Genomic DNA, 25,828 nt, shown 5'->3' on the forward strand with positions numbered 1-25,828 from the left:
AAAAACTTTTTTAGTCACACTGCCAAAATCCTCTGTTCCTATGCACAGTCACAGTGTGTTACAGAAAAAGCAGCAAATAATATATTTGCCTCAATGAAGGCAAAGGGCTTCTGCTCCTAAAGTCACACAGGTAAAGAATCCCTTCTTCACTTTCCTACAGATGAGGTCCTTTGTAACCTAAAGATACTTGACCACTGTAATTGGTGTCATACATCTATTATAATAACATGTTAATTGCTTACTCCACACTTCTGAAACTGTCACATTCTCTTCCTGAAGTCCTAAATGCTGAGATCCCATTCATCTTATTCCAGGAGCAGCAGAATGCCATCACGGCATTTAACAACGTTCAGGTGTCAGATCAACATAACCACAGAAAGCAACTGCCACAAAAAAATAATATATATATATATTGCTCTTTTATGAGGAAGGTTTGACTTTCTTCCCGTTTTAAGAATTCTGGCCACCAGTAGGTGGTGTTACTGGAAATGTCAAGTAGGTTTTTCTACTCCATGCGGACGAAATGCAAAACTCCACCTGCAACGCTGGTGTTTAATGCGAAACTGAGGCTCCTCATTCTCTCTAGGGTAAGCTTATTTCATCCATGTGATTTTGAGCTGAGCAATTCTAAGAAGTAAGAGAATGACAACATACACCTGAAAATTTAAACAGAAGCAGGCAAAATGGGATCAACTTGAAGGTAGGAAAACAAATTTATCTTATCCGTTTAGCAAATGACCCTTCTCAAATGCTTGATGTCTTCAGTCGAATATTTCCCTTTAGATTGCCCAGAGGCTTTTAAAAATAGGACAAACAACAGTAATAATTGCTTTATATCTGTGTAAAATATGCTTCATTGCAATTTGCAAATAAGGCTCTTAATTGTTCGGCTGAGCTCTAGATTTGAACGGACTATAAAACTTTAAAAACCACTAGAGGCAGAAAGGAGGGTGCAATGAACATTAGGGAATAGAAAACTGACAAATACGAGAGAAAAGACGTTTGAGTAGTTCTAGTAAAAAAGAAACCAGCAGAAACAGGGTTAATTCTAGCCTTATAAGGCTGTTCAGCAGCACTTCAACTGCACACAAATTAGAACAACCCTGGGAATCTATAAAGCTTGTTTTATTGCCAAGGACATGCAGCAAGATCTACATTTTGCTCTTGTAAACGATCCTTTATTTAATAAGTTTTAAAGCAGAATAGACTTTTATATGAATTTTTGTTTTTTACTGCTGAATCATCAACAGGTGGCATCCACTGCAGCTCTGCACACCTAAATGCAAGTTTTAACCGAGAGGACAGTGGAAGTTGGCACATCCATTACGTGTGCATCCAGCAAGGAGCAGCCTGCTGCTGTCTGGAGGAAAATCAGCTCGGGAGAAATGGAATTAAGGTAAAATAAAGTGTTTCACAGTACATAGTTACCTGTAATGCTTTTAATCGCTTGGCTTTTGGCGGCCTTTCAGATGTAATTAAAATCTGACCACAGACGGACCTTTTAAAATCAATTGCCCAGGCTGTTAACTTATCTTTTATTGTATTTAAATTTGTTTTACTGCCTTATTCACAAATAAAAGGCTATTACATAAAGACAGCAGTTTATGTCTGACTTCCATAGCTGCTTGAAAAAAACACCGAACCTTCTAATAAGTGTAATTTCATACGGCTATTTTAGCATGAAGATTTACACTATTAAAATTATTCAAAACACAGCAACAGGTACTGGGAACTTATGCCTGTTTCATTGAGAAATCAAAGCTCTGGAACCCATAACTTTATTTAATTAACTGTAGCTATTTCTGGTGAGTTGAATACATTTAAGCAAACTCAGAGCTGTATATCTGACTAAAACTATTCTAACACTCCTACTTCACTAGTGGTCTGCTCTTTCCCCCCCCTAGACTGCACACTGGAAGGATTCAAGTCATTAAAATCTGGAAGTATGCATGAATTTTACCAGCAAAAATATTTTAAAATATATTTTTATGTACATAAAAATCAACGAGTTTATAGTAAGATGCAGATTAAAGCAACTCAAAATATTTAAAACTTAACACAAAATAGCCTGGTTTATCATTTTCTTCCTGGTTTTATTTGTTTGGAGTGTCTTTTGTTTCTTTTTTCAAATAAACTTCTAGCAATGCTTCGAGTGCATAACATTCAACATTTAGAAGTAAACAAATCAGATAACTGGTATTTTCCATTACTACCCGGAAGTCAGTGAAACATAATAAATCAAAACGGAAAACAAATTGAGTATAATAATGTTGGTGTAAATCAATATGCTGCTTGTATTGCCTTCATTTCTAAAATTTGCCCTGAAAGCAGCAGGAACCAACTGTTTTTCATCTCTGTTGCCTTCTCAGCCACAGACTCTGCTATTTATAAGCCTTACAAGCTGATAGAATAAATGTATATCTATCTATATTAAAAAATACAGTTTTCTTTATTACATTAAATTCACTCATTTGATTTCTCTGTACTTCTTCATTTACTAACACTGAACCCCTGACGGGCACACACAATTTTAACAGACCTGCCCTCACAATGTGTTTTGATCTAGAACAAATTTAAAAAATTTTAAGTGAATCTTTGCATTTGTATTAGAACATAATGTTTCCTACAAGCCCAGCTGTGATGTTAAGTTAGCAGAAGATAATGGCACATGGAACAGTGCTGGAATATGAGATTAATCGTTTTCCATTTGCAAATTGCAGGTCCAAGGATGTTCATTGATTATTAAAAGAAAACAAATGGAGCTAAAATTCCACTGCCTTCCAACTTGCATGAAGAAACACTGATGCTGAAAAGCTTTTATTAAAGAGACCCAAGCACCACCATGGTAAAAAGATTCCTACATGATCTTAAGGCACACAGGAACTGCAAATTCTCTCATTTAAAATGTATATAGCATCCTGTAAAACAAATTAAGACATTTACTATTTGTAGTATTATATTTCAGTCAGTTTAAAGTCTAATTAACCTGACTTTTAAAGCATTTTAATTTGCTATACAAAAGCCTGTATCTTTTTCAATTCCAATCAAAAATGCTTACCAGGAATTCAGTTGAAACTAAACAAAAATCTGATTTTTTTGGTATTGCCACCAAACTGTGAGTACTGTTGTACTCACAAAAAGCTGTGAGTACTACTATCTTTAACGCAGGTATTTTAACCATGGAAACTTATTCTGCCTCAGTATCACCTGTTATTTGTAACAGCACAACTTTTAACCTGAATGGATCCCATTTGTGTAACGAAAGCTTATCATCTAGGTTAGCTGATAAATCAGAACACCAACAATATGTTATTGGCCTTTTCTTATCATGTCTTTACACAATATTCCTTTTTCCTATCGGATTTGTGGGAAACATTCTGATACTGGTTGTCAACATTAGCTTCCGGGAAAAAATGACAATCCCAGACCTTTACTTCATAAACCTGGCAGTGGCTGATCTCATTCTTGTGGCTGACTCTCTCATTGAGGTGTTTAATCTCGACGAGAAGTACTACGACATCACCATCATTTGTACCTTTATGTCTTTGTTCCTTCAGATCAACATGTATAGCAGCATTTTCTTTCTGACATGGATGAGTTTTGACAGATACCTAGCCCTGGCCAAAGTAATGAGGTCCAACCTCTTTCGCACTATGCACCACGCTAGACTGAGCTGTGGGCTCATATGGATGGCATCCATTTCGGCAGCCCTAGTCCCATTCACAGCCGTGCACTTACAGCACACCGGAGAGGTCTATTTCTGTTTTGCAGATGTGAAAGAAATCCAGTGGCTAGAGATAACCCTGGGGTTCATTATCCCCTTTGTGATCATCGGCCTGTGTTACTCATTAATTGTCCGAGTCCTTATAAAAGCACACAAGCACAGGAGCCTCCGTCTGCGGCGACAGAAGGCTCTGCGCATGATTTTTGTTGTTGTCCTGGTTTTCTTTATCTGCTGGCTCCCTGAAAACGTCTTCATTAGCGTCCAGCTTCTCCAGAGGAAAAACGAGCCTGTCTCTTCCAACAGCCCATCCTTCAGGCATGATTACCCTTTAACAGGACATATTGTGAACCTAGCAGCTTTTTCTAACAGCTGCTTGAACCCCTTAATTTACAGTTTTCTAGGGGAAACCTTCAGAGACAAACTGCGACTGTACATTGAACAGAAAACAAAAATGTCAACACTGCATCGCTTCTGTCAGGCTGCCCTAACGTCTGTCATCCCTGACAGTAATGAGCAATCAGAAGTCTGATTTAGTGTCATTGCGTAAAACATGTGACTGTGAAGTTGTGCAAATAGTGAACAAAATGCTTGCTACTAACAGAAAAAAAGTGCATTTGTGTGTGTATATATATATACTGTATCGCTCTACTGAGTATTGAAGGTTTATATTCAAAATGTTTTTATGACAAGACTTTAATGTAGAAGAATATGTTTTAGTCAGATTTATATTTAATTATGAACAGGATTATTAAAAGCTGAGCACTGAAGAAGCTTTATTTTGTATTATACAAGTATGAATGACAATATAAGAGAAAATTTTATCAGGTTAGGAAGACTCTAGATGTAATCTGATTATCAGAGATGATACTTTGCTGGTGTATATAAGGTACTTCCACTGAAATAATGAAGCTGCCGTAACAGTGAGGAAAAAATCATTACAACATATTGATGTGGAGATGCAGAAAACATTGATTTTTTTTCACCCAAACATGTTAAGACAAATGACTTTGCTTACAAGAACTACATGGTACTATCGTCACTGTATTCTAGCATGTCTTCCATGATTAAGGTTTTAATCTTAATATAATCAAGCACAGTGATGAGGTTTTGTCTCCTAAATGTAATCTACTGTTTATGCCAGTACTTGATCAAAACCAAAATCATCTGTAACTATAGTGCTCATCTCAAAGAACTTCACAGAAGCAAAATGTAATGCTTCATTCTGTCTTCTAAGGATTGACCCAGACGATCTCTCACAGAATAAACATAATTGGCCCTTTTGTCAAACATGCCAGTGCACCAACATCACATACATTCACACCTGCCTTCAGATTTGAGTGCACATTGCACAAAATCTCCTCACATTCCAGAACAAAATGCTGTGATTTTTAAGGAACTGTGCCTATCTGCGAAAGACATTGTAGATATTGTGTATATATTGCTGATGAAAGTGACAGAAACCTCCATTTTTAGAAATGGAGAACACATGTAATGGAGAGTGTGATTAGTGATCATCAGATCTGAACTTTGTGCACACCCATCCCACCTCCAGAAACCCCCAGCCTTTTAAGACTGTAAGATGCCTTTTAGATGCTTTGATCATTTGAAGATTAATTATACTAAGCAAACAAACGATAGCACCACTTACTGGAAAACAGTAGTGTTTCTTTTCTTCTAGCAAATAATTGGATTCTAAATCTGATTGATGTTTAGCACAGGTTACTCCTGAACTTGTTGAGAGGAAGCTATAAAGTTCCTAGAGCTTAGTGTGCAAGATCATTAAAACATCACTTGCTGCATCTCTCAAGTGAACAAACTCATTTCACTTCTGTGCTTATTGACTGAAGCACCAGAACTCAGCAGAACAAGATGCTCTGTCCTATTTTCAAATGTCATATATTAATTAATTAGCAAAATAACAGACTTTAAAGGATTTCTAAATGTAGACCTTTAAAACAATGACTAAAGCTACTAAAGCAATAAAGAAAACAGTGAAAACGATGATTCCACTCATATTTCTCATGAAATATTTTGAGTTTCCTAGTGGAAGTTTTGGCCACGAAAGACTTGACCTATAAACAGAAAGGCCACAAGATGATGATGGCTGAATTTGAAATAGATAGCTGGATATTCCGGCAGCTCCAACACGAACAGCAGTGTGGAGTCTGAGGCAACTGCAGATTATTTGCAAGTGATTGCTAATCACAGTCTAATGAAAAACGTGTTTAGTCCCATCCTCCCTGCAGAACACCAAGTGGATCTCCTCTCAAGAAAGATGCAAGCATAGCATAAGTTGCTAAAAGTCGCTAAAAACACCCAGCGAGTCATCTCCCACAGTCATGCTCCATCACACACAGCCCTTTTTCCTCAGTTATTTTCCTTTTTGGAATTAGCCACAATTACTCAGGTCCTGTGGACTGCCAATAGACATTAATCACACCATTAAAGATGGCTATTTCAGACAACACCCAGCTGAAGGAAGGGATAATTACCTTGGCAATACAATTCTGAGGATTAAGACACATCTTGAGTTTACAGCTTTATCGGTTTGTGCATCCTGGCATTTGCCATGAAGTACCTTTGGGGTTACATGAATACACTTTCCCATTCGTAGTTGTTGCTTATTTTGGTTTTTTAGGAATGAGATCCTTTCCCCTCCTCCCTCCTTCCAATCCAGGGATCACATTTTTGATCAAGTCTATGGTAGAAGCCTTTCTGCTATCCCTGCAGAACACAAATCAAGGAAGTCTTTGTGCAGAAGCTTATAATAATAAACAAACAGCAATAGCAAATGCTTGCTCATGCATCCTCCAAAGTAGTTTGTTTCTAAGTGAGCATATTCAGTGATATACAGTGAAATCTAGGAAATATCAGATTACTATAGTATTAAGAAAACAATATTTACTCAACCCAAACCAACCTATTGCATGTTTAAAACCAGATTACAAATCTAAAATACCTGATGAGTTCCCTACTGCTGATAGTTTGGTACAGTGTTAGGAACTGTGCCTGAAATTACTAAATTTAAACATACTTCTTACTTTAAATACAAATCCCTCTCCCAGCTGAAAAAACTGCACACTTATTCCCAAAGCTTTTTTTTTTTTTTTAAACAGTAACTCTGTACAAAGTAATATTTACAGAAATGTCATGCACCTTCCATGTGTTTATGTACACAACATGCTTTCTGCAAGCCATCATCTTGCAATAGCTCGCTACTATAGCTTATCCATGGACCAAAAGGGTCTCAGCTTGGTGTGTCATTTTTTAAAAATTTCAAACAACATAATCACCAGTAAATAAAACCTTTTCTAGTGTGCAGAGGAAAAAGGGAACTGGAGCAAGAATTTTGATACAATTCCTTCACTTTTCATCTCTGCTCTCTCACGAATTGGTTAATTGCTGAGTTGAAGGAAAAAAATCCATATGCCTTTCTAAAACACTGGACTGAAGACAACTATGAGATTTAAAAAGCTGTTTATCACAGCTGCTTACAATCTTTGCTAAAATAGTCCATATCAAGTTTCCAGGCATGAAAAGTCTAGTATTAGGAAAAGCTTGCAGAAAAGAGGAGAGAGGGAATAATCAAAAAATCCCCAAAACCATTAACTGCTTTTGAAAATAATACCTTAGCACAAGAATGCCTTGAATGCACAGGGTATAACCAAATATCTAGAAACAAAATAAATACAAACAGCACAAACTAGCACCGGTCTGGACCCGATGCAACTGAAAGCAACAGGCTTCCCTCAGCTGTGTAAAAAGATACGAGAAAAAGAGTTATGTGGGACCTCTTTAACATGTTAAAGAGATGCTGTAACTTCGCATTCTTTTGACAGTTTGAGGAGATCCACTGAATACCAACTGTGCAGACACAACATCCACCTCTCGAAAAATGCAAAGCCAGTCAGTTTAAAGATAAAGCTTGATTCATTTATGAGGAGCATTACAGGATGGGAGGGCATGTGACAGAGAATCTGAATCAACGAGTCAGGCGACCCCAGATTCTGTGCAAGGCTTTGACATAATACGGGAAAGATGCAAGAAAAGGCACCTCTCCCTTCAAAAGCTTGGAAAAAAAAATTGAGCACAAAGTTTTACAAGAAAACGCTTGTAAAATTTCAGACTAAGTATCTGTGTTTCAAACAAAATTCACTGCCTGTATAGTGCAGGCTCTAATCTTTTTTCCAGCCATCAAGTTGTGTTAGAGTATAACTGAATTTTTTCCCGTGTAAGGATTTTGCTCAATTCTCTGACCTGTTTATTAAGACTGCAAAAGGGAAAAGGTTGTCTGGACAATTTTAAATGGTTAGGATTGTCATATAAAAAATGTGCTAAAGAGTGGTTTACCATAAGTAAAAGCATGTCAGGTTCAACCCTGATTATCATTAATTCCATTGGAACTTGTTTCTGCATAACTAAAAACAAGTGAATGTATGAAGAAGCTGGTATGAATTTTAATAGCTATTCATGAAGCTGAACCAATGAATTAATTTGATTTTGATTGAAAACAACAAAGATAAGGGCTTGATTTGAATTTAAGGGACAGTATCTATCCTTCCCTTTCACTCTAAGTCTTACCTTACCCATTCAGACCATCAGACAAACATTTAAAGTTTTCATTACAGAAGAGCACAGGGCCAAATTAATTGCTTATTTGTCCTTCTTTATGGTAAAACTGAAACATGTGATGGAGAACAAGCCACTTTTAAGACATGCACAGAGAACACCTTCCCCCTATACCCTTAAGCTCTGCTGTCAGGGAGGTTGTGGTACATGCCCTATGCTGTGCTTTAAAGAGAGAAACCAGATATGAAAATCTGAACACCCTCCATTCATATTTATAATTAGGTGTCCTTTCTTCAACAGTATTGTCCAAACTATTTATTCCACAGTGACTTTTAATACCAGAAACTTTTAACCCTCGGATTTGGGCTTCCTTTTAGACTTCCATTCCATCACATGGCAGCATGACACAGGCAGGAGCTGAGGATAAACAGCTGCATATTGAGCCACCCAAGGTGCCAACACATGAGCAGTGCTCTCTCAGGACTGCAGGCTGTGAAGGATCAGCTCTACTTCCAACTCCCTTTCTTACATGCCACATTGATCTTACAGAAGCCCACTAAATGCCACTACAAAATACAAAGATGATTGTCTGGGTCTCACAAAGTCACCTGTGTGTTCAGAATGGCATTTGAAACTGTTCAACCCCCATGATAAAAACCATTTTCAGGTTTCTAACCTGTTTTCTCCACTGTTCAAACAGTCTGCTACAGGTGTATACAGACATTTCCAAGTTCTAAATTAAACTACTGAGCTGTTCATTACCAAAAATTAAAATCCTGCCTTCTCAAAATAATATTTGATGCAGCAGGGTAAGCCTTTCCAAAGCAGCAGCTTTGCTTACAAGTCCCAGTTCACTTGACCTGCAAGCAAAATCACTGAAGAGGTTTAAGACCTTTTCAAATTGCATTGAATGTGTTTTCTGGAAGGACTTTAAAAAAACTGTGGGGAGAAAAAAAGACATAGTAGAGAAACGGGAAAATTATTAGGATATTGTTCAAATATCCTTAGAATAGGAGTTAAGGCGATTTTTACAGAAAGAGCTCCGTGGCAGAATTGCCTAATAGTGCTGGAGATAGATTTGTTTTCTGCCTCAGCAGCAGAAATATTTCCTTTCCCAGGCATTCCCTCAATAGAAACAGTAATATAATGGCAAATAAGATTTTCTTCCTTTCATTCTCTCTCCATTCAGAACTACAAAAGAGAAATAGCCTGTACCTGACTACAGAAACCTTTTAACTCTTGTGCTTCAGAATGAAGTGCACACAGCAAACTGAGAAAGAAACCAAGAAAACAGCTCACTTAAACAACTGATAGTATTCCAAATATCCACCTGACAACTGAGTATCAAGGTGGGAAGAAGATACAGACAGTGATGTGTGGGGGAACTTAATTTATAAACTTGCCTGGCTTCCAAAGACATGAAGTCAGAATAATTACTTCTGATATTACAAGCTCATTCTCTAGAACAGTGAGGAACATGACATGTTATTTTCTTATGCTAATTAAAGCTGCCTGATGATGGGTGACACTGTCAGAGTGTTGTGGGAGCAGAAGCCCAGCCTTGCTGGCTGAGGTGCTGCTGGAGCCCACATCAGATCACACAGAACCCGATAGCCTCCTCAGCCCAAAACAAGGGTCCAGGGAAAACTACCCCAGTCCCTGCTGACTTGTGCTCTTCTTGACTCTCACTGAGTGACACTTTTTGGATCTTGGCCAGAGATTTTATTCCAAAACCCATCAGAACAGAACAGTTGGCTGCTCCTATTCTAAGCTCGAACTAGTCCATGACTTAATCTAGACAAATGTAAAGAACACAATCATAGTTCAAGCAAAGGATGGTAAATTTTACGTTTTAAAAAAACCCAGCTCTACAGGTTGATTAAAAGATGTGTTTGGAGTACAGGCTTGAAAGCCACAAAAGATGGGACTTTTATAATAAAATAGGAAAAGCTTCTCTACTCCAAAGGTAATTTGAAAAAAGAATCAGCCAGTGAGGGGCATGAAGGCTCCTAAGTTCACAAAAAGCCCATGACCAATTTCAATGGCCTCTGTATTACAGTTCAGTACAACAATTCTGTAACCAATTAGTTATTTTACAAGTGGGTAAGGATGAATAACACCCCTTTAGGATTCAGTCCATAGTGTAAAGGTAGGATGGAATGACAGTTACTAAAAGCATGTATTTTCCACAGATACTTCAGATTTTCTCTTCTCTTTACATAACCACTCTGCTCCTTTTTAAGCAATGCAGCCCTAAACCCTCAGTAACATCCTCTGAACAGCTTTGAAATCTTTCAAAATCAGAGATGGTAGGAAGAGCTGTCTGCCCTTATGTATATGCTGTTTGCAATAGCCTGGTTTACAGATGCAAATTATTAAGATAATGCTGAGAAATTTAATAAAACACTGGTTGATGATCTTCCGTTTGATGTCCTACAGAACTCCTGTGGGATTCAATTAGAAATAGGTAAATGCATTCAAAGACAGAGTCTGGTTCCCCTGTCAAATACCTTCATGCTTGTACCCTCGATATTTCAGGCAGGTTCTAAAAGTCAAAAGATTAATTTTCTGTTCTAATTACTTGTTGGATGTAACAGACAAGCACTTTCCAAGTATTTATTAATCTGTGTGGCTTTGATCTAACACCCAAGAGCCATTTTATCTATGCTGTAATTTATTAACATACATAAATATACACTGATCTTTCATGTGGTTCACAATATTGCATCTAAACACAAAAGGCATTTTGAATGAGGAAACTTCTCATTTCTCATTCATACTACAGAAGCAGCCATCACCCCCCTTTTATCTGTGCCAAAACACTGGGGTTTTTTTTAATTTTTGGATCAATTTCCTCAACACACAAAAAGTCATATTTTATAAAATCATTATGCCAGACTCCCACATTGTTTAAACAAGCAGCAGCATCTCATCAAGGACAGGGCTGCTTTTCAGAATAAGCATAATTTAAATATCTGTGCCATTTTAGTTTTTTTGAACCAATTAACATTAACAAAACAGTAGTAAGAGCAATAAAGAGGAAGTAACAAATCCACATGAATCAGGCCTGCATTAATATATTATGCTATACACACTTCCAAGTTTCAAGCTCTGTCAAGAATAATTGCCTTTGAATCCCCATTTCTCTGCTCTTTATCCTGTATCAGAATGCAGCAAACATCCTGTCAAGCTTACAAGTTAATTTCTTGCCAAGTGAACGCATTTTACAAATTCAAACACGTTAACAGGACTTCTTTTTAACTGAAGTTACACAAATTTTGAGGTTTTTGTGCCAAGTTTTCTACATTCAACAATTTGGGCCTTTTCCAGGAATTTTCATTGATGATGCCTCTCTCTATGCGGAGTTAGGAGTCATCGATACCAAACCAGAATAAAATAATCATTGAAAAAGGGCAGAAAGCAGTGTTTTCACTGGAGCTGGGTGACACAGTCAAGCAGATCTTGCCTTTGCTCCTGCAACAACTGAACACTCAACAAATTCAACCCACGAGTGGGAATCCTGTGGTGAATTTCAATTTTGTTAAGATATCTGCAGTTAAGGCAGGAAAGCAAGGATTTATACTGGAAATCCAACAAAAGCCATCAAGGAAGGTCTCACCAGCAAGCAGAGAATGAGGGCTGAGAGGAAACAAGTACGTGCTCCAAGAAGAGAAGGAAGAATTTCCCCTCTTAACAGCAAAGAAAGGACAGTTGTGCTTCACCACCGAATTCCCCATCAATTTAATACCCTGGTTTTATTAATAAAAGTAGGGAATTAACTTTGAACAGATACAGATTAAGGCAAATACCCAGAATTAGCATGAAACTCTTGTTGGCTAATATGTAATGAAGAATGCACCATTCCTTTAAACACAAGTAAGAAATGCACCACATATTGTTTATACCAAACACAGTTGGGGACGTGAGCCTTTCGCCTGGGAAAACCATCTTCAAAGTAGCAACTGTTTTCCCAGCTGTGAATACTCTTTCCTGGGAAATCTATTCGTACCATTACAAAAATAATTTTCAAAGGAATGTAAAATTATTCAGCCTAATCTATGCATATCCATATTTCAGACACAATTCTGTACCTTCTTAGACATGTCTGTTTACAGAAGGCCTTCTATGCTCTATAAACACTACATGGGTGTCACAATTAAATTTACCCCCCTTTTTAAATAAATAAATGAATGGTTAATCTAATAAAATAATTTGAAGCAACCCTATCAATATTCTGATGGAAAAGTGTTAGCAGGAAACAAATGTTTCAGTCCCATAACCAGCTGCCCTCAAAGTTTGTTGTTTTGTGGTTGGTTGCTTTTTTTTAAAACTTTCCTAATTTGAGAAATATTGCATAGATAAGAAAGCAGATAAACCAAGCAAGATGTCACACAGTAAGCCATAACTGACACATGGATTTAGAGCTTGGTAATTATTTCCTATAACTATCAGCAGGCCACCATACAGAGAGGCACTAAGAGCCAATGGGCCAGCAAACTTGTCTCTTTGTGCAAGTAAAAAAAACCCCAAACAAATAACCCAAGAATAAACATTCAACTGAAAGGTGACCCAAAGCAAAGAGAAATAGGCCCAACATTTTAATTATAGACTGACAAAACCCAGCACAGTAATATCCATCCTGACATTTAACATGGCCATTTTGAGAAATAGCTCCCACCCTCCCTTTATCACTGGGAAACTGCTTTTTGCTGGTGTATCTTTCCATCAAGGCACAGGGGGAGATGGAGGGATGGGGGAAGATGAAAGATTATGTCATCTTCTCTTCATAACATGGACAGAACTGTATTTGCATGTTTTAAAGATACTTTAAAATTGTTCAAAAAAATACCCCAGTATGAGACGACATTCTTATTTTAGAAGGTTATGCTAAATAAAATTAACTTTTTGGGATTTATTTCCCTTTTTTTTAATATTTAAGATTTTTGCATATCCCTTGAACAAAAACTAATAACCTCAGATAACAATAATGCTTACAATAGAGGATTAAGCAAGTACAGCAAAACCACACAAGTGCAGGAAGACTGGACAGTGGAATTGCAATGCAAACAGTTTCCAAAATATACTTTTTATGTATATAAAAAACAGTTAATTTTAGTCGCCCCGTAATCAGAACAAAATCCTGCAACATCACACGAAGTTGTTAACTTCGTGGCATTTTTTTAGGATGGGAAAATATAAACCAAGTTATTTTGATGGTTACAATATAAGCTTCCCATTAATTAGAAAAATAAATTAAGGGAACAATAAAGGATTACTGAGTTTGTTTGCAAATCATCCACAACTCATTATTTCAAGAACAGGCTTTGGGATGAATTAGTGGGTTGTCAAACAAATAAATACACTGTCTGATGATAGCTTTGCAGTATCTGCTGGATCAGCTTGCACCAGTGTCTGGTTTGCATTCATTAAACATCCAAATTACTGCCCCTGTTACCTGATTACAAGCAGCATTAGAGATCATATCAAAGTAGCATTCCCAGTTATTCCACCAAACTCATGCCCAAAATGTTTATCTCCACAGCTGAAACAATTCTACGGGGTTTTCCACTGCTACAACCAAACAGTGATTTTAAAGACTTTTTTTTTTTTTGGTGGTTTGCTTTGCAGCTAAAGAATTCTATATTGCTCTTTAGGATAACCTCCAAAAAAAAAAAAAAAAAAAAAAAAAAAAAGCCAAAGACAAAAACCTTTTCTTTAAAAAATTTGCCATTTTCCATTCAGTAAACAGATCTTACTGTTTGGGCACCTGCACGCTTTGATGAAAGAAACACCACGAGCTACTTGTTTATTTGCCATTGTTTGTGGTATCTGTATGGAATCTCAGAAACTAAATTCCTTTCCCACTGATCCTGCCTTTATCTGAGGAAAATGTTGACTGCTCCTCCTCCAACCACTTGCAATGCTGAAGATAACAAGGGAGTACAAGGAAACACCCACTGGCTGTATGAGCATTACCTAAAGTACCCTTCAACCATGAACAAGGAGATTTCATTTATAAAGATTGATCGTCCCTTAGTCATTGTAATTTTCCTGGAAGTTACAATGTTCACTAGACCAAACTGGGAAGGAACAGGAAATTAACATTGTTTTCTACGGATTATGAATTTTGAGTCTTGCCTAATAGATGTTCTGTTCTGAAAGGATTTCCTACTGCTCTGCAGAAAGCCAGCAGCCCTGCAAACGGCACTGCAGCAACGGGATCTGCCCATGAATGACAAGATCCTTTGACATCGTAAGGTCATGCTGGGCAGAACTCAAATAGCCCTGGGAAACAAAGCAACCACATGTTGTTCCCTACCTACAGAGCTGCAACTGTCAGGGCTGCTGCTGCAGTGAGCTCTGTGGCACTGAGGCAGCTGAAAGTTTGAAGGCTGGAGAAATCCACAAGGAGAAGTAAAACAGGGTTAATTGCAAAGAAACACTTCAAAGGGTTCTGTTATTTCAAGATGACGCCTTAGCAATACTGCAAATATTTTTTTTTTTTCAGAGAAATGAAACAAAACTAACTTGTCAGAAAAGATCCATGAGGCAGTTGTTACCTCAGAAGCCAATAGTCAGTTTCAAACCACCGGTCTAGATGGCACACGTTAAATCTCTTTTCTTCATGCCTATGCTACAGTTTGAAAGGAAAAATTTAAACATTCTGATAGCTCAACATTTAAGTATGTTAGGAAACTACAAAACTCATTATAAAAAATGTATAACTAATGTCAAGTGATTTAAATAAAATCTGTTTAACATGTGTGATTATTTCAAGTAGGTAAATAGAACAGTAACATTAGGAAAATCAGACAGAAAACTCCCAAGACTGAATTAAGTTTTAAAACTCAATTAAACTTTAAAACTTGGCTCCACTGGAAATGTCTCATTTAGAGCTGTGTGGTTCTGAGATCACTCATGAAAACATTCATATTGGTCTTGAATTGCTTATTGCTATTTAGTGTAAACAGAAGAAATTGAGTAGATGAAAATCAATAAAACATCAAGATTACTGTGAAAGGTCAAGCTGTTCCAAGGAAAAATGCCTCAGTCTAAGGCTGGTAAGAATTTTTGAAATAAATTTCTTGAAGGAATGATCAGTGTACACTAAATCCAGTCACTGAAAACACACCTCAAGTTGCCTCCAGCTCTATAAAAAAATCAATTAGACATTTGTATTTTCCGCTTTGGAGATTAAGTTTGCTGTACTAGAACTGGAGAAAAAAAAAGGTAAATCACAGGAAGGTGACTTAATGAGCCAGTGAAACCTCTGTCCCTACAAAAACTCTGGCTTCTTTCTACCACACATGAGACTCCTTAGGAAAAACTGGAGCTTACCCATTCTGACTTTAAGAATGCCAAGAAGAGTTTCCTTTAATTCATTACTGCATTAAAAGCCAGTCACAGCTCATCAGAACCCAGGCACCACGATTCAGGAATTCCTGTAGATCTAGCAAAATTCCAGCTTATTTTAAAGTAACAGAAATCAAATTAAGGGAAGTAAAGGTGCAGGATAAACCTTCTTAGCAGTTACCTAACTTTTATTCCAAATTTCTTACTTGGAACCATTCACACCAACTGAGCACAGCCCCAGAGTTCCTTCTGTTCACACAGAGCAGTTTTACCTTGTTCTCTATTCCACTTTCCATGCTGACAAGGTTTGATGACCAAAAGCACTTTGAAGCATAAATGCCAGTGGTGCCTTAACCCAAGCATTTCACACAAAGCTGGGAGTACTTACAGCCAGTAACAATCAAACTGCCAAGCAATTAACTTTCTTTAACCACTCCCGAAGTAAAATTGTTTAAGATCTGCCTCACGTTTTTCATTCTCAACAGTCTTAAAAAAAAAAAAAAAGAAAAGAAAAAAGTGGCCTATTAAGTGGTCTTAGACTTTCCTGCTATCAACAGTTACAGTTTATAAAGCTGATGCCAAGAAATGGCCTGTCATAGACCTTTTATGGCATTCCCTAAAACTCACTATATACATGCTCCAGCCACCCACTGGCACCAACTTTTATGATTCCAAGAACTGTTGTGCTTAGTGGTGTTCCCTAACAGGATAAAGGATTCTTCTCCCCATTACTCTTTGCTCTTTCTTTCACGGTCCTACAGTCTGCACAGCCCACAAAACTCACTTGTGTGTTCCCAGAACTGAACACTGGGCATCAGATGGTCCAAAAAGGCCCCACCTGCCAGGAGCTTGAAGCCCACCTCGACTGTTTGGCAGTTTTACATGAAATTATAGATTGTCACAGGCAATAAATTTCACACTGTTTTGTTCTGGAAAATTATTTTCACTCAAATTTAATTATAGCACGGCAAATCCACAGTCTATAATACAAAAGGAAAAGAGAAACATTCCCTCTTGTGAAGCTATAAAGACAAAATTTCCTATTTTTGCTGTGACAAAGATGCAGTCTTTTCTTACTTAGTGTCCTGGGTTGAAGTATATTCTATCACCATCTTCATGAACTGCTGAAACCAGGTGAGGCAGGGCTCCCTGCCTCCTCCACTCTGGCTTATCTTCTGTTAATGGGCCATCAGCACCTTTGCTACACAGCTCACAGATAACCCCCTCCTGGGCTACCTCCTGTTAGTGGGCCCATCAGGCCTTATCACATGACTCACCATCCCATTGTGAGATGCTCCGCCCAGAGGGAGGAACCAAGCATTCCAGCCTGGATATAAGCTGAGACTCTGAACACCAGAGGGGCGCTTACCCACTGGATTCCCAGAGGACCCGAGCTACCAGACCTTTCTACAGGATCACTGCTTCAGGAAGACCACCTCATCTGGACTGCTTCCATCACTCCGCTCAGGTTGTATTCTGACTCTGTCAGTGGTCTTTTGTATTATTGCATCGATTTTATTTTACTTTCTTTTCTTTTTTTTTTTTTTCTATTAAATTGTATCTCTGATTTGGAGCGTCTCATTTGTTTTGCTTTCAAACCACTACACTTAGGAGCATTTCTGCTGAGTTCAAAACTGCAAAAATGTACAGACCTCTGAATAGCTTCTGCCAATTAATTGGCTTTTTAATATTAAGCTTCCCAAACTCTAAATGCAATACCTAGAGACACTTATGAATGCAAAAGTTCTTCAATTCAGTTCTTGCCAATGAGCCTAAATAACAAAATAAGTACTAATTTTTAGTTACATGAGCTCTATTGAGCTACACATGTCATGATAAAGGAAGTAACAAGCAGCTTTTGCGTGTATTTTATGTTAGGCCAGGAAACATAAGAGAATTAAGACCATGGCTTCTTGAGGTGATCCTCAAGAATTCCTGAGAGAAAAAAAAAAACTGCTTTTGCTCTCTACTTCTTGAATTCCTTTACAGTACTTTGATCCTCATTCCACAGGAACCACTAATAATATCAGAACTGAATTGTCCTTGAACTATGCATAATTTCCATCACCAAAAAAACCCCACCAAAACCAAAAACCTTCCAACTTCAAGTTCCCACTTAAGTAACATAATGATATTGCTAATTTTCTTCTCATAAAATAATTCATAAAATGTTCAGGAATACAAAGAGACTGCTGACACCTTCTGGCCACTTCACATTCTGTCCAAAAATCAGGAGAATTTCCAAGAAAACATCTTTCATGTTTTCCCAGGCACTCAGGATCACATGAAGACTGAAGCTCTGCCGAGATTGCCATATGACAGCTCCTCACTTGGTTCACCTTTCACCCATGTCCATTCTCTGTTTTTCACAGAAACACCCCAAACAAACACAGATCACCTCTCTGACCCAGATTTGGCTTAATTTATCTTTTCCTTTTAGCTTTCACACTACATATATTGCATCCAAGGAATCACTGCCACTGAATCCAACTCGTGTTCAGAACAGAACCTACAGCAACAACAAATCCATTCTGTATTGAATTAAAGAGCCAAACCTGCAGCTTTTGCTTCTTCTTCTTCCGTTTAGTTTCCAATTCCAGCTCATCCTTTTGGGCCACATGTTGCTTCAGCTTTTTTCTTTTTTCTGCCTTCTTTTCTTTTTTTTCCACCATCATTTTTGGCATTCTAAAATGCTGTTCTGTAACAGAAACCACCAAACTGCAGTTGAAATCTTTTTTAATGTTAAATGTCAGTCTCATATACAGACAGTTGTACTATAATTACACTGGCACGGCAATTATTTGTGACTACCTAACTGTGAAATGTATGTCTGCACTGAAATTTGATTCATTTTGGAGGATTTTTGTGTTTCCTTTAGGAATACATTGTAGTTAAGGTACTGTAAAACTCAAAACTCAGTCTCCTGTAGGAATCTCCACACCTTTTGTCCTCGGAGGCCCTGTTGTGGAAAACGCCTCAGTGACCCTCCTGATAGAAATTTCCCATAATTTAGGCTGTGCTTTCTGCAGGCTAAAACACACCACACTGAACTGTTTGATCAACAGTCTACCTCGGGTAACACCATCATCTCAAAACACATTCACGTGACTGTTAGCCATCTCATTAATATGCTAACCTCATTAATATGTGAGCACTCACAAGCAAAAAGTAAGGCTATTCGATTACTAAACAGTTTTAAACCACTAGTTCTGGGTAAACTGCAGGTTTTTCTGTTTTCATATAGGTTGACGTGGTAAAAACTATGCTTGAAGAATTGTTTCATTTTATCTTTAATTTTAGACTGCCATAAGGTGAAGGTGAACAGGAGTTGCAGACAATTCTGCAACTGGTTCTGAGAACAGCTCTAGTTGTAACTCCGTACTATTTCTTTGCGAGAACGTCTGATTGTAAGTGGCTTTCCCCAGCTGCTCCAACACCGTCACTTTCATAGTCACTTTCATCGTCACTTTCAGCGTCAGTTACAGCGTCAGTTTCACTACACAGGCAAATACTGGCTCAATTACGAACATTTACCTTAAAATACACGCTGAAATCTCAAACAGCCCCCAAACCCAACACGGTTGGGTTCCCAACACGGCAGAAGCCGCCAAAGGAGGGGTTTTGGCACCTCCGGGACACGGAGCCGGGCCGGGCACGTGTCAGGCAGAGCCGTGCCCAGGGCAGGGGGGATCCCCACAGCTCCCGGCTCCCCTGCACGGCACCCCGGCTCCGCTTCCCCACCAGGATTCACTTCCCAACACAAACCCCCGGTTCCCATCCCAGCACACATCCCCGGGCTCGCCGCAGCCCCTTCAGCCACCACCGCGCATGTGGCCAGGCCAGACCAGGCCTCCCCTCCTCTCCCGCAGCTCCGAACGGGCAGGAGGACCCCGGAGGAGCGGCGGCCACCTCGGGGGGACCCCGGGCTGCGCCCCCCGCCCGGCCGCACACGCACCTCCCTCTGCCGCCGCCCCGGCACATTCAACTGAGCCCCACGCTTGGCGCCGCCGCCCGCCCCCTGCCTCTCATTGGCTACACGGAGAGAACGGCGGCATCGGGTTGGCTCTCGACCTGTCAATCATCCAGGTGGCCAATAGGAAGCCCCGCTGGGAGTTAAAGCGCCCACCGGGAACACGTGTGCCGCGGAGCGCTCCGCCGGCTTCTGGCGGCGCGGGTGACGTCACCTGCCCGCGCCGAGCCCCGCCCATGGCCCCGCCCTATTGCCCGGGAGATTCCCGAAATCGGGACGAGGCCGGGCGTGGCCGGGATCCGCCCGTGAGCTCACAGGGACACACCCGCACCCTGCCTGGGACCCCCAGGGGCTGGCGGGGATCATCCTGTGTCCTGGCAGGGACCCGCAGGAGTCCACCCGCATCCTGACAGGGATCCGCCCGCATCCTGAGAGGGGTCCCCGGGGCCTGGCAGCTCCCACCCCGCACTCAGGACAGCAGTGAAGCCAGCCCGGCGCTGCGGTGCCCACATTGAGATGTGGCTCTCTGGAGAACGGCTGTGATCCCTTTGAGCCCTCAGATCCTAAAAGATCCTGAAGTCCGAGACAGCATTACCCGTGTCCCGACGGGGTCTCACGGGATGCGTGGAAAGAGGCCAAGGGTGTCGTTTGACAGGATGAGAAAACACCTCTGAGGACAATTTCCAGGAAGCAAATTGGTTTCCATGTTTTCATTTTCTATAAATACCCTATGCACACACTTTTCCAAGTCCCCCTGGTAATTTAAGGGCCAGAATTTTTACCACGTACAGACACGTAGATGACACACTTTTTTCCAGGACAACCTGAGACAGGGTTGCTGTTTCCCTTTGCTTGGATCCCAGCAGCAGCTGAGATGCTGAATGTGGGGGCAGATGCTGCTGGCAAACAAGTCCCTGTATTTCCCCTGATGGGAAGGGGCAACCTCTGCTTTCCTCCTCTTCCACCTCCTCCCCACACCGAGGTGCCCTCCTGCCCCCCAGCCATCACTGCAGGCTGGGAGAGCCTCTCTCCCCTGGTCCGTGTCCTCACACCATGGTCAGAAACCTGGAATCCCCTTCCCAAAGCACCGGTGGAGTGCACGGCACCATTTGGGAATGGGTGGCCAGTTAGAAATTATACACAAAAAAATGTAAAATGTATATAAAATATAGCAGTGTTGTAGGGCGGAGTTAGGGTGCTGGCACACAGGGGGTAAAAACCTAAAACTAAGTTGTAATTTAAGCTTTTGTTCCAATGTGGATAGGCAACGAATGTTTTCCATGTTTAGACTTCCTCCAATAAGGATTGTGTGATTGCATATCCTATTGTGACATCCTGTGGTTAAACACAGTATTACAGACACTGTCAAATCACAATGTTGGCTGCAAGATTGCAAAAAAATGAGATTATGTGGATCAGTGTAACTCATATCTGTATTATATGTTCTGTTTGACCAACTAGCTGTGATCATAACCAAATGCTTTTCCAGGATGAGAAATCACACTGGGCCAAACATTAATATGGGAGAGCACAGATACTTGTTCTGTGCTGGACAAAAATGACATCTGTCCTTTCTTAGGAAAAGCCTATGGTTCAAGGTATTGATTGTTCACATGCTGTCCCTGTGAAGGACCATAAATCCACATCTCCTCCTCCCACAGCATTCTCACTCCAAGGATTAAACTGCTCAAAGAGAAGACACACCAGTCTTTGCACACCTGCAGCACCCCCAAGGTTGTACAAAGCACATGCACTAACTGCACTTATGCTCCCATCTCTTACAGTACCAGCAAAGAGGATTTTTCCCGGGTCAGGGAACTCAGCATCCTCTGCTCTGCAAAGTGCTTCTCCTCCCAGCTCAGCAGCCTTGCAGGGGATTGAAGGGGCTGCAATTACCCTCCAGTTAGTCCTAAGCCAACACTGCAGCCCAGAAGCCCCAGCATGCAGAGGAATGGCTTCAATGACACGTGAAATTGAGGTCTTGACCCCCTGACACCATCAGAAAGCCTTGGCATTTTTCTCACAATTAGCTGGATGAGAGGTCTACTTAGACCCCATCTGGGGAATTAGCATTGTTCATTAACAGCACATTTCCATTTCATCAACCTATAATATTTCAGGCCTCAAGCTATGCAGCTGGATACTCATGCAGTTTTAAAGAGCCAAGAGAGCTGATCAGGATAATAGATGGAGCATTATCTGCTATGACTTCACTTGTTTAAGCTTTTCAAGAAAACAGCAAGAGCAGCCTTCCTAAATGAAGCTTTATTTTGGCCTTATTTTCATTGCACAAGACATGGTTGATGCTACTTTCTCTGGCTTCCTTTTCTCCCTGAAACCACAAAGCATATTCCCGCAAATCTAGATTCCTGTCTAAGGGACAATAAATGATGAAGAATTATACTGCACGTGCCTCTGTCAGCACTAGCCTTCAGACAGGACCTGTAAAAAGATGGTATGGCTTTATAAATAAAGGTCTTCCAATGACATTCAGAAACCAAGAGGAAGCTTCACAGTGATGTTGTTTGTCATGCAGAGCCAGAACACTTCCAAAAGGATTGAGACATATGAGACCGTGGCTTGTATTTCAGATTTTCATTTTGAGGGATTCCTAGTTCAGACTTGGCATGACCTAAGCAAATCCAGCTGTATTTCATACCAACCGCAATCTTCTCCCTACCACCAACATCTCACTTCCTACATCCAATATTTTTCATAGTATTAAAGTTCTTATTGCAAATATAGGAACAAATAACGCTGGCTTGGAAAGGGTAACAGTTTATAAAATGCATACAAAATTACGATACAAAAATAAGTTAAGTGCATAGAAATTTAAAGAGAGAGAAAATAGTAACTTTAAAATAAAGGTTTGATCCAGATGTTAAGTGCCTCTACTATCTGCACCTGAAAGACATAAGAACGCACTGTGAGGGTTACACAACTGGAACTTTCAGTCACATGGTGCTACAGCATGCCAGGGAAGAGCTTGGGCCATTTATTTTAATTCAGGTGCTTGCTGTGCTTTCCTCACCCTGATGACACACCACTTTTCCAGAACTTGGCCAAACCTCTCACTGATCAGGTGGGAGACCAACCTGCAGATACAATTTGATGTCCTGATGCTTGTGTCTATGGGGCCACTTTAATCACTGCATTATAGAAAAGCAGGGATTTATCTGTGCTGTCAGAGCCCCTCTCCTGCACTCCCAACACCATTTACAGGTCAGCTACCAACTCTGGAGTAGTTAGGGGAGTGACAGCGGCACTGCTACTCCGTGTGGACACCAGGCCAGTTTCAGTTTCTTTTCTCCTTGTGCAGCTGATACCTGTTGTGCTGACGATTCCCATTAGATGGCACTCCAATTGCTTCCGGGGACTTGAAGGCGGGAAGAGATGCTCTCATCAGAGCTGCATATCTACAAACAAACACAACCAGGCTCAGCACCCATGCACTCTGCATTTTCACTCTTCCATCCAGTTTCATCATCAGCATCTGCCACACAAATCTCACAGTCCTACTGCACAGAACAGTCAAGGTATGTCTGCCTGCAAGAGACAGATTTTTTTTTAATTAACATTAAGTTCAAACTTGGCTTGTCAGGGTATTGATTATTCTTGGTTACTTCAAGGTGCTGGACAGAGCTTTAGGATTCTAGTATGTGGACTCAGACCCCAAAGGGTGCTTGAGTTGGCCAGTGCCTGTTCTCAAATAGGAGAGACTGACACAGGTAAGCTTGAAAATTCAGGAAAGCATTTGACAAGCTTTTTTCTTGGCTCAGAAATTAAGGCTGGCATTTCAGAAATTCAGCCTAAGTTGCCAGAGGAAATCATGCCTATTTTATTGACATGAGCAGTAGTTTCCAGAACTCCCTGTCTGTCCAAGCTCCCCATCAACCCTTGATATCACCCCTCAGATGTCATCTTGAGCCAAGTATCACAAGCACAGCTCACCCTGCCTTGGAGATGGGCTGGCTGCTCCCTTTGCAGTCATGATCCAGAGGATGCCGATGTTTTATGCAGAAGCTGCCACCACACTGTTCACAGACCACCTTCATCATCTCTTTCCTTTTGCAGCCTGGCTTTAAGCATTTGTTTGTGAAGATCTGAGTAAGAGAGGACAGGAAGTTGGCAATGTTTGCTTTCTGTGAGCCATGACCAAGCTGAAGCACAAATGTTCAAGCAGCCTTAGAGACAAGATGAAACAGAGCAAGTTTCTACACATTCTGCTGTCAGAAGGCCCAACTTGACCAGCATTAGGAAGGCAGCTTAGACTCCAACAGCAGTTTTCTTACCTTCTGCTTTTGCTGTGCTGGATTGTATTTGCAGTCCTTATCTATGTGGGCTCCAACCACAATATCTGGGATTTCTCCCTTCTGCACTGGGATAGGTGTGTTACAGAGGGGACACACTGGGACCTGCACATTCTAAGAACACACAACACAGCTCAGCATCACAGAATTAAAGAATTGTTTAGATTGAAATAGACCTTAAGATGATCAAGTCCAACCCTTTTTTTGCGTCTTTCGCCTTCTCTTACCCGTAGATAATAGAAGTATATTCCTAAATGTTTCATGTTCCCATTTGCTAAAGCTTTAAAAGATACACTTCACAACAGTAACTGCAAATCACCCTCCAAAAACCACACAGACATGCTTTGCCAAACCAATTAGTAGCAACGTATTTGGTAAGTTGACTTTAAATAGCCTTTTGGCTTTTCTGGAATTGCAGCCTTTGAATACTTCAAAGCCCAAGTACATGCCAGAGATCAAAGTTTGGACCCACTTGTTCTATTTATTTCTTCTGTAGTTTCATGTTTGTTGTTCTTCAACTTACAGGGCTTGGACTGCAGAAAATTTTAGACCACAATATATTACTTGAAATATAAAGCACTCCTCTCTGGGAAGAGGCACTGTAAGTGAAAAAGACTAGAATCTAGCAGTTCTGACCGCTGAAATGTCATGTTTCTATATATTTGAAATCCAGATGCATCATTAACTTGCATCTTGAGGTTCTTCCATCCCCTTTCATTGAAACAGGTGAAGTTTCAGAGCAGCCCTTATAAATGACTTAGCAATTCTGCAGGGTGAATTATGACTCATATCATACAGAACTCACTTTCTTGTAGGCAGAGCTGCACTTGTGGTCGTCATAACGGATGTGATCTTTACAGAAAACTTCCTCACATGCGTTGCATTTCAGAGGAAGGAAATCTGGGAGAAGAATAATAAAAGAAAACATTTTTACAGAACAAGGCTAACAACTCTAAGGGTACTCACAAAAGACTACAAATAAATTCTAAAACAGTTTTTGTCGAGTCACAATCCAATTATCTCTGTAGAGATTAGATCATTCTTCACAAATATTAGAATTAAAAGCGCAAGAGCAATAAGTTTTCCTCTTTTTATCTGCAGTGTAAGACAAGCACAAGCAATAAGCACCTCAGGAGCTCCTCGAACGCAGAAACCTTAGCGAGAAGCCAGTCAAGAGCTAACAGCTGTGAGCACAAATGCAAAGCCCAGTTTCAAAAATAATTCTATTCTCGAAAAGCCATCCCTTAACAATTTAACACGTACAGGAACAACGCCTATCACTCTTTCCCTAGACCCACTGAGGGGGGAACACCGCAACAGCAGCACTGCTGTCTGACAGCACCCCCAGCAGCCCTGGACAGCCTGGGGGGACAGGACCTGCCCCCCAGCACAGCGTTACCCTCCGTGACGAGCCCACGGGCGGGCGCTGCTCGGGGGCTCGGAGCCCGCACTTACCCAGCTGTTTGCAGGTGCGCTCGGAGCAGTGCTGGCCCAGCCACGGGAGCTCCATGGCACAGCGGGGACAGTGAACCGGCACCCGGGACGGGCGCGGCCGCCGCGGCTTTATACCGGCCGCCGGTGCTGACTCAGCGCAGCCACGTGCTGAGTCACGCTCCCGCCGCACCGCCCCTCGTGACGTCACGGCCGCCAGAGCCAATGGCGCACCCCCGTCCTCCCGGCACCTGCTGCGCGTGCGCGGCCGGCGGCCAATGGGAGTTCGGGGGCGGCTGAGTCACGGCCGGGGGCGGGGCCTGATAATGAGGGCGGGAATGAGGATAAGGATGGAAATTGGAATAAGGGTGAAAATGGGCGCTGGGGTGGAAAAAGACTTGGGGCAACAGGGCAGGGGCATGGCGGTGAGCTCAGGGTGGAGGTGACAGGCGTTGGTAATGAAGACAAGGG

General features: G+C 40.7%; 3 protein-coding genes across 7 annotated transcripts in view; 1 reads left to right on the forward strand and 2 right to left on the reverse strand.

Annotated features, from left to right (window-relative positions):
- The window catches only part of CUNH7orf50 (chromosome unknown C7orf50 homolog), a 124,728-nt gene extending 101,700 nt beyond the window's left edge, over positions 1-23,028 (reverse strand). Inside the window, exons 1-2 of the mRNA XM_066198174.1 lie at positions 22,943-23,028; positions 18,202-18,344 (exon numbers count right to left, since the gene is read on the reverse strand). Coding sequence (XP_066054271.1) covers positions 18,202-18,344; positions 22,943-22,964 — 165 coding nt within the window. The 5' untranslated portion in view covers positions 22,965-23,028. The remainder of the gene's footprint in view (positions 1-18,201; positions 18,345-22,942) is intronic.
- GPER1 (G protein-coupled estrogen receptor 1) lies at positions 546-5,744 on the forward strand. Its single transcript, XM_066197980.1, has 3 exons — positions 546-700; positions 1,251-1,396; positions 2,721-5,744. Exon 3 carries the CDS (start codon positions 3,180-3,182, stop codon positions 4,251-4,253), a length of 1,074 nt encoding a protein of 357 aa, XP_066054077.1. The 5' UTR covers positions 546-700; positions 1,251-1,396; positions 2,721-3,179; the 3' UTR covers positions 4,254-5,744.
- Positions 18,221-25,494, reverse strand: ZFAND2A (zinc finger AN1-type containing 2A). Of its 5 annotated transcripts, none has more exons than XM_066198178.1 (6): positions 25,382-25,488; positions 24,732-24,826; positions 23,909-24,040; positions 23,568-23,719; positions 22,943-23,032; positions 18,221-18,344 (listed from the first exon to the last, which is right to left on the reverse strand). In XM_066198178.1, exons 1-6 carry the CDS (start codon positions 25,434-25,436, stop codon positions 18,332-18,334), a joined length of 537 nt encoding a protein of 178 aa, XP_066054275.1. In that variant the 5' UTR covers positions 25,437-25,488; the 3' UTR covers positions 18,221-18,331. The 5 variants fall into 5 exon arrangements, with proteins under 5 accessions (XP_066054275.1, XP_066054276.1, XP_066054274.1 ...); XM_066198179.1 differs by lacking the exon at positions 18,221-18,344 and adding an exon at positions 22,379-22,520 and having other exon boundaries at positions 25,382-25,491; XM_066198177.1 differs by lacking the exon at positions 18,221-18,344 and having other exon boundaries at positions 22,379-23,032; positions 25,382-25,493.
- Positions 25,495-25,828: the final 334 nt, after the last annotated feature.

Source organism: Chamaea fasciata, unplaced genomic scaffold, assembly GCF_029207755.1.
Source record: "Chamaea fasciata isolate MVZ Bird 193981 ecotype frontalis unplaced genomic scaffold, bChaFas1.0.hap1 SCAF_16, whole genome shotgun sequence".
Classification (NCBI taxonomy): Eukaryota; Metazoa; Chordata; class Aves; order Passeriformes; family Sylviidae; genus Chamaea; species Chamaea fasciata.

Coding starts and splice junctions, on each gene's coding strand:
- GPER1 (XM_066197980.1), top strand. CDS start 3,180: ATGGAAACTTATTCTGCCTCAGTATCACCTGTTATTTGTAACAGCACA.
- ZFAND2A (XM_066198177.1), bottom strand. CDS start 25,436: ATGGAGCTCCCGTGGCTGGGCCAGCACTGCTCCGAGCGCACCTGCAAA. Junction 24,827..25,381: donor GCGCACCTGCAAACAGCTGG/GTAAGTGCGGGC, acceptor TTCTTCTCCCAG/ATTTCCTTCCTCTGAAATGC. Junction 23,720..23,908: donor CAGCACAGCAAAAGCAGAAG/GTAAGAAAACTG, acceptor TCTCTTACTCAG/ATCTTCACAAACAAATGCTT.